We start from the raw sequence: 11,597 nt of genomic DNA on the forward strand, positions 1-11,597 counted from the left end.
TATTTTTAACCGATTGTCTCATTCGGTTTGCAAGCTTATGTTTTCCAGAGTGATAATTAAGTCACAGGATTAATTAGTTTTAATGTCATTTTATTATTAAAATATAAACTGCATCCATTTTAATTAGTGTACTGATTCTTATACAAACTTGCTAGTGACCTTTCAATAATAAAGCCACTTCCTTAAGAATGAAAGCTTTTATTGTTAATATCGTCCTTAAAATTGAAGAGTATTAAAATATCTTTCTTGTACTTAACCGACATTGTAAAATGTACTCTAGGCGTAAGAGGAATTAGCATAGGTGCAGTCAAGAGTCTCCCTTCTCGGTTTAACACTCAGTTATGTGAAACAGAAGATACCGAGACACGTGCAGCAGCTGATCATCATGTTGTACAACGCACCTTGAGGTTCATCGTCATCAAACTTCTTGTCTATCAGCCCGTGCATGCTCTTGGCGCTGGCAGTGCCAGCTGAGTGGGCATCAGACTCGCCAGTTGACCTCTCGTCAAGCTCATGCGCCGGACAGCCTATAGCGTCCACGTCATCCAAGGCACTCGTGATAAGCTGAAAATCCCATGATAAGATTTATTGCAGTGGCACGGCACAAGGTGATTTTTTTAGCTAAAACAATCATCGCTCATCCCAGAATGCAGGGTTCTATTTTCCAGGTATTCTTTGTGCTTACCGAGTTTGTAGGATTTTGATATTTTAAATCATAATGAAGGTAATTTGGTGTTTGGAAGGTTGTTGGTTTATAATGAAATGTGAATGAAAAGGTAAATCATGATAATAGAAACAATAAAATTTTAAATTGGATTAAAATGAAATTAGGAATGGGACGCTGTCAGCTTATTTTATTTATAATTCAGCCACTCATTATTTTAATTTCTTGCATCATTTTAAAATCTTATTTTTACCTGAAACTCTTGAAGAGTTTTTGTAATTTCATACTCCCACTTCAATTAATCAATAATCAAAATCAATAACAACAACAAAGATTTATTTATACTATTTTAAGCAACTTCCCAGAAATTGCTATTTTAAATTTGAAGCAAATTTAAGTTTTCACGAAGACTATAAATTTCCTTAATTCAGGCGTTATAATGTTCTATTTATAATCCAAAAAACTCAGTGGTACACCTCAAACCAAGGCGTAGGAAATCCAAAACCCTGCCATTATGCGATTATTTGAACACGAAGGTGTGTGCAAGGGGATAGGGTTGCCAGTGCTCTTAATTGAAAATAATAACCGCATATGCCAAGAGGTTAATTTAAAACTGCAAACCCCAAAAACTGAAACAAGACGTTGTGGCAATCGAGGTGCGGATCAAGTAGCTGGAATGAGGATCACAAGAGGCGGAATTTGGAAAACATAGACTAAACTACCATATCATTGGACTAAAATCGTCTAGCTCTAAACTCTAGGAAGAATGATATAGCAAAAAACTTTACACGCTTCTTAAAAAACCGCTTTTCCTCTTGTGGAATGTAATATTCCCACTCCCGCTCCCACATAAAAATTCCCGTTCCGCAGGAAACTCGATCCCAGTTCCAGCTCTGAAATAGAAACGAGTGGAGTGATTGCAATCTTGTGGGGTGGAGAGAAAATACGACGTGTCACGGGAATGAGGGCAGCATTAGCAAGGGGTCAAGGAAAATCGACAATATTTTCATTACGTATCAGTGTTTGCTAGTAACCTGCGAGATTTAATTATTTCGACAAGCGTTTTGTATCTACCGGGTTTAAGAGTTAAAAAATTTTAATTTTAAAATAGCTGAAATATTAGCATATATGACTTTTAAATTTCAAATTTTAAATTAGGTACAAAATATAACAGTAGGGACCTTTGACCTTGCCGATATACGTATTTAACCAAGTTCACACCTAATTTTTTAATTCGCACAAGGGGGGATGAGTAATTAAGATTTCTAAGTGTTGCTAAATTTTTCTGTAAAACTTTTAGACTAAAATTTTGATGAAAAATAGTAATCACAATACATTATCTTCCATTAAAAACTGATTTCAGGAGCGAACATCGTCGAACCCAAGCCAATTTTGCCCTCCAACCCAAGCCAATTTTGTCCTCCAACCCGTGACATTTCGTAAAAACAGCAAGGCTCACTTCTAGCTCGTGTCCGTCAAGACTCGAGTTGCGCATGCAGGGCGCCTTTGTTATCACATCGACAGGTTCTCTGAACTCGACCGGCGGCACCAGAGAGTCATCTAGTTCGGTGGAGGCCGGCCGCCGCTTGTACAGCCGGTCTTTGTTCATCCTGATGGTGCTGGCGTCCGTGTACTCAATCTTGGCCTCGGTTTGCTGCTCGTTGGGCGGCGACGGCGGCGGCGTCTCCGGGCTCATCGTCGTTTGGCTGTGGCGCAAATGACAGAAAAGTCGATTAGTGTTTAGCTGCTCATCGGACGCACCCGTGACGAGCCTTACTATTTGTGACATTCGATTATGGAATATTTTGCCGTACACCGAATCAAATCAGCCATGCCCCGAGCTTGTGTAAGAAAACCGTCGACGTTGTTGTTGTTGCTCTGAGCAGAGTTTACCGAGCTAGGACTGCTCAGCGCGTGAGTTACATCCGCGCCCTGAGTCCCCCTCGCGCTTGGGTAGCAATTATGCATATCAGTAAGCGCTACTCAGACAACAACGAGCGCGAACTGGTGTTTGGTAGGCGACAGGCCGAGTTGCAAAGCGATGAGTGCGTGCGTGCTTGAAAAATGGGAAGAAGCGGCAGTTGAAACGACATGCGACACACAATCAGTCTTTTCATTCTCTGCGACAGCACCGAAATTCCCTAAAGCATTGTGTTACTTGGGTTACGAGGGTTTTGTGTTATTTGGAAACAATAAAATGAAGATCTAATTCAAATGATTTCGTAATATGAAAAACCATTGTGTTACATCTCGTTTAAAACAAAATCGTGCTGTTAGAAAAACTAAAAAATTAATACTACTTACAACGTTCAAATATCCCTCGTCATTCCCTGATATGCGTTTAACTCTCTAAAATTTAATATTAAATTATTAAGAGCTGCAACAGTATTAGTGGTGTTATGATTATGAGTTTTAAGATTAAAACAATCCATTACTAACCTAGTAACCTGAGAGGATTCCATGAAATTGTTTCTTAAAGTTAGTTTGCGAAGCGGCAAGTTGTGTGGCTAGTTGTGCGAGGAAAAGGTGCAGGTCATATCCTGGTGAATAACATCTCCCCTGCAAAAAAAGGAACAAAAAGCGCTTTTCTATTATTATGCAAATATGAATTTAGAAAATTTCTTGTAAAGTAATTTTAACATTATTTAGATTTGTAAAATATACATTTTGAAATTTGAATAGTACACGCTTTCTTCCTTGTGAAAATATGAAGGATTTTCCCAAAAAACATGATATATGTTATGCCCCAATTTCTTCTCAAGATATGACAAAAAGAATAAATTGACAAGATGGCGCATACTTCAAAGAGCTGGATTTCACTTGTACCCTCTAAGCGCAGTAAATCTAAAAATAAAAATTGCAGCAGAGTAATACGAAGATAAAACCCTGAATGTCGCAACTTATCACACCTTTAAGGTACAGATAGCAATCAAATTTTTAGTAAATTAACGTCCACCGACTGAAACAACTTGACCAGTCCGCCGCCAGCAGGAGATGAAAAGAGTCGACGCAGGTGTGTGCGAGAACTCCCCTCCGTGAGGGGTGGTTGTATAACCTGAGACTCTCCCTCCATGCTCCCCTTTGGACGCCCGAATATTTTACATTGGTTACCTCGTTACAAATAATATTGATCGTAATATCGTCAGGTAAAACCCTGACACAGACGAACGGCAGAAACTCACAGAAAAATCGAAAGCGACGCTTTTTTCCTCCCATACTGATTTTCTAAGTTCAAGGTCTCTAAAATTCTCTTCAAGAATTTGTTGAAATATTTCAATGGCCAAAGTGAAAATTGCGACATACCCCATCCTGTCCCTTAACTTTTGTCCCGCTAGCACAAAGCATCACCTACAAGCTCCTGCGTTATTAACATACAATAAATAGCACAGCAAGAGCATAATTCAAAGCGTGTAAAACTCCAAGCACATATAACAACATTTTTTTCTCCTTAAAAATTCTAAATAATATTTTGCTCCCCTCAGTCACCAAAAATATAAACCCCTATTCCCTCCCTCACATTCTTAAGTCTGGCATTCAATTCCTCACTTCTATTTATTTGACACGCGGTCCTACGACATAATGCCTTTTAGTTCCCCTCAAACGACACATAATGCGATGCTCCCCTTCAGGCTCCTTTACAAAATAAAATAGACTTTTATCCGATTCTTACAAAGATTAGAATTCCTTTTTCATGGTGCATTGTCAAATCAGTTCTTCAAGAAACACCAAAGGTGTACGACATAAATATAGTAAAGTTACAGTTTACTTGTACGCAAACTGTCATATATTACACAATGATTTCCAATGCATAAGGTTTGAAAAATTAAAAAAAAATGTGCAACAAATTTCATAAGAATTACCAGCAACCCTTATGAAATTCAATATTTCTTAACATTTTTTGTATTGTTACAAAATTACTTGCAAATGAGGCAATGGCGAAGTTAGCTGACACGTAAATTGTGTTAAGTAATATTTTTTTGTATTAAATCTTTCCTATCCTAGTAGTTCCTGATATTGAGCAAGCTTTAATTTTGAGCCTTGATTTTTGGAAGTTTACTGGTTTTAATCCAGACGTTGCCAACTGACCAGAGGCACTTAACTTGTCAGCGTATTGTTCGAGTGTTTGCTTTGTTGTTTTATAATCAACAGATGTTAGGACAGGACAGATTTATTAATACAAATAATAATAATAAATTTATTATTTTACACTATTTACGAGTTAGCCAACTTCACCATTGCCTCAATTACAAGAAATTTATTGTAACAATATGTTGGATCATTTCAGCTATCTAAAGTTTTTAGTTTAATTCTAAGAGACAATTGGGAAATAACACATTTAAGTTTGCAGGTCAGCAGGTGTTAAGGGCAAAATAAAAAATTATTTTCATAACTTCAAAAATTTAAGATGAAATTTAATTAACTTATCAAGAGTAAGTAAATCAGCAAAAATAAAATAATCACAGTTTTCCTCCATTTTAAAGCAATTTCATGGCTGAAGGCATTTGGAAGGAATTCGCTGTTAGTAATTGAGATCATGTCTTAAACTAAAACAAAAGCCCCTTGCTTGACCTTTTTAATGCCTGATACTGAATTTACAAGGTTACGTACACAAACAGGAAAACCGCGTACAAAGCAAGTCTTTGTTTATTTCGACAAAAGTTATAACACTTTCGCAGATTGATGTGGCACTATGATTGAAAAGTAAAAATGAGAGAAAATATTTAAATACGCACGCAAGGAAATTGGAATTTATTGAATTTCATACTTTTTTTTTGTAAGTATGTTGATGTATGAAGTTTTTGTTTCTAATATATTTCATTTAATTTAATCTTTTATAACTATTGACTGTAAACAATAAAAATAAGTAAATCGTTTCCATATATATATATATATATATATATATATATATATATATATATATATATATATATATATATATATATATATATTAAATTTGCCAACGAAATAATAAGCTGATTTATAATTACTCGTCCTCAAGTTCATAAATAATGCGCATACATTGCGTGTAATTCATGAGGCTCCAGATAAATCAGTGATGTCAATGACTGCACCTTGTAACAGCGTGTACATTGCAGACAAAATATCAGATTGCTTAAAGTGGTTAGCATAATATATTCAACAGTTTAATTTTGTCGGTTGGAATTAATATCGAAGAAGAAGGTCAAACCAGTTGACTCCAAGCTCCTTCAGCCTCAAATCAAACTCGAATGAAAAGTCAAAGAAAATTGAAACTGCACTAAAACTTAAAAGTCTTTGTCTAAATTCAACTCGATAAAATTCCAACGCGATTGCATCATGATGTAAAAAATTCCACGCCCCGAACGTGACTCGATGATCGCATGGAATTTAATGGACGGTAAATGACCTGCAAAGGTTGGACCCAAATTTTACGAGTAATTAAGAGAAGAGTTACCAGAATTGAGACACGTGCGGCTTGCTTAGCGAGCTATTTGGAAACGCAGAGCAAATATTTATTCCGTCCCAGCGAGACGTCAAAACATCAGCTGTAATTTGACCTCTCACAGATTGCGACCATTATGGCGCCTGCAGTTGGTACATACATACATGCAGACACAAACTTGAATGTATGATACAGTGACGTCCTTGAAATGGTTAAAGCCCTCGTTCACTTTTGAAATATGAAGCGGCAACAAAGCTTCTCTTCAATGTTATTAAATGTTCAAACATTAATGAAATAATAAACTTACGGTACAGAGTACTGATTTTAGGCCCCGTAGAATAACGCTGTAGATAATATGATGTCCATCAACATTATCCGGGAACTCAGGAATTCTGATCTGAACCTTAGCCTAGCGGCGCGGCGTGACTGCGTGACTGACTGGCACCCTGGTGATTTCATTGGCTATGGCTACGTTGTGCGCTGCGTAACAAATTTTGAAATAAATGCACCATTTACAATCGCGGGAAATTTAAATTTACACTACATCATTAGCCAGCATTTTCGACCAATAATCAAAGATGGCGCGAATACAAGCCCTTCTAACTCTTAACTTTAAAGAGGCTGGAGTGGGAGCCGAATGCCATCTTGAAACATAAACAATAATAATAGCAAACGGGGCCGACAGAAGAAGTGTGTGGTTCGGTGTGGATTGATACACCAAGGAAAAGCAGTGAAAGCTCGCTTTTGCTGAATGCATTGGGCGTGATTGGGCGCTCCGATTTTTCCCCAAATTAATTAATTGGTCTTAGTTAGAAATGAGCGAGAAAGAAGCTTCGTACGGCACGAATTTATCGCAAGAGTCGATAAAAGTCATCGCCGAAAGCATAGGCATTGCCAACTTGCCCGAAGAAGCTGCCAGGGAGATTTCGGATGAAGTTTCCTACCGCCTAAAGCTAGTCGTCCAGGTATAAAACGATGGAAGAGCTGGCTAAATATCAGTTAGATTAATACATGAAATTTCCCCTAGGATGCAGGGAAATACATGCACCATGGGAAGAGGTCGAAGCTCACGACCTCTGATATAGACTATGCGCTTAAGATAAAAAACATTGAGGTAAATACATATAATGATCTAAATTTGATAAATTTTAAGTCATGATGCTAATAAAATTTTCCTCTTCAGCCATTATATGGATTTAACTGTCCAGACGGCATTCCATTCCGATTTGCTTCTGGTGGAGGTAGAGAACTGCACTTCACTGACGAAAAAGAGATAGACTTGGCCGAACTGACCAGTATTGCTCTGCCAAAGATGCCAATCGAGCCCAGTTTGAGGGGTATTTTTACCAAGCTAAACCTTTGCAGAATTATATTGTAAAAAATGCTTTGTAATAGCCCATTGGCTCTGCATCGATGGAGTTCAGCCGACCATTCCCGAAAACCCGCCACCTGTTGCTAAAGAAATCCAAAAGCTGGAAAGCATTGACCCTGCTGGAGCAACGACTAAGAAAGAAAAAGGAGACATGGCGGGAAAGCCTGTCGGGTATGTCTTTAATAATGAGGTGAAGCAGGGTTAAGACCATTTTGATTTGCAGCAAGGTCCACAAATTACGGAACGTTGAGACCGTCCATGTTAAACAGTTGGCAACACACGAACTTTCAGTTGAGCAGCAACTGTACTACAAAGAAATTACAGAAGCGTGTGTTGGATCAGATGAAGCAAGACGAGCGGTTTGTTTGTTGATTTTTTTTAGTTTTTGGAAATGAGGGCAAAGAAAATTTAATGTAAATTATGTAGGTGAAAGGAGAAAAGGTGGTAAGAACGTTATGTATTTGGCAGGGCAGAAACTGTGGATGAAGCTTTGATGTTCCGAAATTTATATTTTGACTTGAGACCAAATTTTTTTATTTATGCCTTATTTTTTAATAATGTGGCAAAACTCCTTATTGTCCCGAGTTTCTATTCCTCCTTCCTTTGGTAATAATCATTTAAAAATAATAAACATGCCATTTTGGATTACTTTGATTAAATATCAATTTTCTCACAGCATTTTGCATTCATTGACCTTTTTTTAATATAATAAATGTTTCGTTTTGCAGGAAGCGCTCACAAGTTTATCCTCCGATCCGGGTCTGCATGAGATGCTGCCTCGGATGTGCACTTTCATCGCCGAGGGTGTTAGAGTGAACGTAGTTCAAAATAACCTAGCCCTTCTTATTTACCTTATGAGAATGGTGAAAGCGCTACTTGACAACCAGTCTTTGTATCTGGAAAAATATGTGAGTTGGCTTGAAAATTGAATGATATTATACTGAATTGACTATCAAATTCAGCTCCACGAATTGATTCCTTCTGTGACGACGTGCATTGTGAGTAAGCAACTATGCATGAGGCCTGAACAGGACAACCACTGGGCTCTGCGGGACTTTGCGTCAAGGCTCATGGCGCAGATCTGCAAAAATTTCAACACTTCGACAAATAATATTCAGACACGTATCACTCGGCTGTTCTGCAAAGCTCTCAGTTATGAGAAAACGCCGCTAGCCTCACTCTACGGCGCTGTTGAAGGTAATTCCTCGCCAATCTTGCTAATGAATGTGCAAAGTTATGAACTTACACAATGAACTTACACTTAAATTTCTCTCAAACTGTGAGGGAATGCATGTAATTATTATACAGACATGGACGCAAGAAGGGAATGAAATAATGTTGGGTCGGTCAGCAAAGAATTGTAATGAGAGCGATATGCTGACGTTGTGTTCGCAGAACGGAACACTATATTGTAATCTGGTTGTGTTTAAAAGAAATGTTATGGCACTGGAGGGGGACAAGAGAGAGAGAGATGAGAGACGCAATTATAAAATTATGTTAGGGAAGGTCAAGTTGGGGGTTTGCTTAGCGTGGGGGCTCTCTCTCACAAACCTACCGTTTTCCATTTTTTAATTTTGAGCCTGAAAACAAATTTTAATCAATGCAAATATTTTAATTGGTGTAAAAATTTTTCTAGGACTTTCGGAGCTTGGAGCTGAGGTGGTAAAAGTATTTCTCGTGCCGAAAATAAAGTCGATCTCGGACCGAGTCGAGAATCAGATGAATAACAGCAACGCTGACAAAATCGCGGCTGACCACATTAAGCCCTTGATGGTGGTAAGCAAATCCTCCAAGCATTCAACCTTCGCATTTACTCACATTATTTTTTTCCAAACTTCCAGAGAACGCTGGTGCCTCATCTAAAAACAATGCGACCTGGACCTGATTTCATCGAGGACTACAAAACGGACTATGGCTACCTGGGAAGCAGTTTGCACGCTGGAGTCCTAAAAGCGCGGCAACAGCCTCAAGCCACCACGCAGGCCAGAGCTCAAACCTCATCAATAATCCAGCCAGGTAGGCTCCTACTAAATGGCTATGAACAGTTCAAAAACGTGTGAAATAATTTTTCTGTTCAATTTTCACTTAGCCGCCCATCCTTAGTTAATTCCAAGAAGAGTAAATTTATCAATTTTTTATATTTACAATTCCCTACATTTTTTCGATACATATATTTCTCTTTCATAAGTTTGACTCATTACTGTGTGTTTGTATGAATATTTTAATCTCTAGGACGCATTCCTTTGTCTCGTCCAGATATTTTTCCTTGATCGAAACAGTTTTTGAATGAATTGCCTTGATTACGACTGCCTCAATCAGTATTTTTATATTTAGCTCTCAAATGAAGCATTAAAATTTGATCAGTAAATTTAAGCAAGATATGAATATATAAATTGTTTAATTATTACTATTTATTCTCAAAACAAATTGCGAAAATAAATTAGGAATAAATCATATTGAGAGTAAATTTATTTCTGTTTCAGCTGCACCAGGACGGACATTCGTTGTGGGCAACGCGGGCAGTTTGCGGACGGTCACGCCAAGCAATGTGACGCCGAAGTTCGTGATGGTGCAGTCACAGGTAGATAAAAGCGCACGCCTTTTCCTAGTTCTCTCGTGGGTGCTAAGCGTTTCTGCCTTCCTTATCTTTCCTTTGTAGCCATCTGCTCCTACTGTCGTCAAAATCAACTCAACACAGCAGGGAGCTAACTTTGTGAGTTGATAATGTTGCATGAGATTAATCAGCGGTTAAATTAGCTAAAATTCCTATTAAAATTGCTTTGTGCCTGCTTTCTTCAAATTTACAATTTTTTGTAGGAAGCTTCTTCTTGTCTTTTGGACTTAATGGATTTTGTTGATTGGTATCCATTTGAGCTATTCAATATTCGTGAAAACGTGCCTCTTTATCTAACACGGAAATCTTTTTCAGAGTACGCCGAACGTGAAAACAGTGTATGTGACACCGAAAGTAGAGGCTGATGACGACCCTAGCCCATTGTGAATAAACTTTGATGTTAAAATAAAATTGCTTTTTATGAATTTGTGTAAGGCAAAGAAATTTATTTCGACTGATGGACATTGTAGCCAGTGCCGACGATGATCGGAGCATTCTCCATTTTGCCGTCCAAACTTTTCACTTCTCCAGGGTGGATGGGAACCTGCGCCTGCACCTGCGCGTAGCCACCCTGCTGTTCGTATCCCCTGAAGGTGGAAGGGTACCACGGCGCCTGCACCAGCTGCTGGGTACGCAGGATGGCGAACTGGGCCGGCTGGTGCGGGGCGCTCACCTGCGGAATCTGGGCCGCGAACTCCGCGTGCACCGGCTGCTGCATTGGGGCTGCCTGAGGAAGGTGGTGAGTTACCGAGGGCGGCGCTCGCTGCCCTGGGTACGGACGGTCAGGCTGACGAACCGCATAACGCGTCGGGGGGCTCGGGGTCACCTCCTCAGCTCCGCTGTCAAAACAATTTTCGCTTTAAATTTCATTCGTATGAGGGTCGAATATTTTTTGACTCACAAAATCCGGTAAATCAGAGGCAAGAAAAGTGCGTCAGCCACCATTCCTGAAGAAATTACCACCAGAACCTACAGAAATTTTGTTAGTTAAAAATTACTTATTCCCTTAAAAAATATGTATCAAATTAAAGAACAACATTACAAAGAAATGAAATTATCCTTATAGGCGGTTCTTGCATTTCCCAATTAAATTTGAATACATATAAAATATAATCATATTGCAGATCAATCTGCCGTACGCAATTAATTGTTCTTAAAATTTACAAAATTAAGCAACTGATATAATATTTTGGTTGTCAATACGAAAATAATTATATAGAAAAATGCAACAGAACTCACAAAAAGCGTTGTCTTCATGTTGCTCCAAGTGCTCGATTTCCGTCTGGTCCAGTGTGGAAAATGATGATTCTGGAGAGGAGATGCTCCCTTTATATAAGGTTGGTGACCAGCGTGCACCTCCTTCCTCTTCTCGCCCGTGCTGTGCATCCTCTCAGGTCTATGAAGCCTTAAGACAATCAACTCTTCTCCGACGAGTGCAATAAAAGATGATGAAGGGTCCCTAATTATTATACGGACAAACTCATGTTTGATCAACAAAAAGCTAGTCTATCTCAACATGGAAATC

The 11,597-nt window shown here is 38.6% G+C and overlaps 4 protein-coding genes across 11 annotated transcripts in view; 1 reads left to right on the plus strand and 3 right to left on the minus strand.

The window, feature by feature from the left end:
- MEP-1 overlaps positions 1-11,597 on the minus strand; it is a 61,590-nt gene that overhangs the window by 48,108 nt on the left and 1,885 nt on the right. The gene's annotated exons all lie outside the window — the stretch shown is intronic.
- On the minus strand, positions 74-6,551 carry LOC135941909 (uncharacterized). 6 transcript variants are annotated; one of them, XM_065487700.1, is made up of 7 exons: positions 6,394-6,551; positions 3,104-3,223; positions 2,969-3,013; positions 2,442-2,720; positions 2,124-2,370; positions 1,453-1,557; positions 74-564 (listed from the first exon to the last, which is right to left on the minus strand). In XM_065487700.1, exons 4-7 carry the CDS (start codon positions 2,630-2,632, stop codon positions 340-342), a joined length of 768 nt encoding a protein of 255 aa, XP_065343772.1. In that variant the 5' UTR covers positions 2,633-2,720; positions 2,969-3,013; positions 3,104-3,223; positions 6,394-6,551; the 3' UTR covers positions 74-339. The 6 variants fall into 6 exon arrangements, with proteins under 6 accessions (XP_065343772.1, XP_065343781.1, XP_065343805.1 ...); XM_065487709.1 differs by lacking the exon at positions 2,969-3,013; XM_065487733.1 differs by lacking the exon at positions 2,442-2,720 and having other exon boundaries at positions 6,394-6,550.
- Positions 6,749-11,041, plus strand: Taf6 (TBP-associated factor 6). 2 transcript variants are annotated; one of them, XM_065487491.1, is made up of 12 exons: positions 6,749-7,051; positions 7,114-7,200; positions 7,270-7,423; positions 7,482-7,629; positions 7,682-7,817; positions 8,187-8,366; positions 8,421-8,655; positions 9,095-9,234; positions 9,300-9,474; positions 9,942-10,039; positions 10,118-10,171; positions 10,388-11,041. In XM_065487491.1, the coding sequence occupies exons 1-12, from the start codon at positions 6,902-6,904 to the stop codon at positions 10,457-10,459; spliced, it is 1,629 nt and encodes a 542-aa protein (XP_065343563.1). In that variant the 5' UTR covers positions 6,749-6,901; the 3' UTR covers positions 10,460-11,041. The 2 variants fall into 2 exon arrangements, with proteins under 2 accessions (XP_065343563.1, XP_065343570.1); XM_065487498.1 differs by lacking the exon at positions 10,118-10,171 and having other exon boundaries at positions 6,750-7,051.
- On the minus strand, positions 10,496-11,462 carry LOC135941948 (uncharacterized). 2 transcript variants are annotated; one of them, XM_065487763.1, is made up of 3 exons: positions 11,312-11,462; positions 10,974-11,041; positions 10,496-10,929 (listed from the first exon to the last, which is right to left on the minus strand). In XM_065487763.1, the coding sequence occupies exons 1-3, from the start codon at positions 11,456-11,458 to the stop codon at positions 10,518-10,520; spliced, it is 627 nt and encodes a 208-aa protein (XP_065343835.1). In that variant the 5' UTR covers positions 11,459-11,462; the 3' UTR covers positions 10,496-10,517. The 2 variants fall into 2 exon arrangements, with proteins under 2 accessions (XP_065343835.1, XP_065343844.1); XM_065487772.1 differs by having other exon boundaries at positions 10,497-10,911.

This window comes from Cloeon dipterum, chromosome 1 (assembly GCF_949628265.1).
Source record: "Cloeon dipterum chromosome 1, ieCloDipt1.1, whole genome shotgun sequence".
In the NCBI taxonomy this organism is placed as follows: Eukaryota; Metazoa; Arthropoda; class Insecta; order Ephemeroptera; family Baetidae; genus Cloeon; species Cloeon dipterum.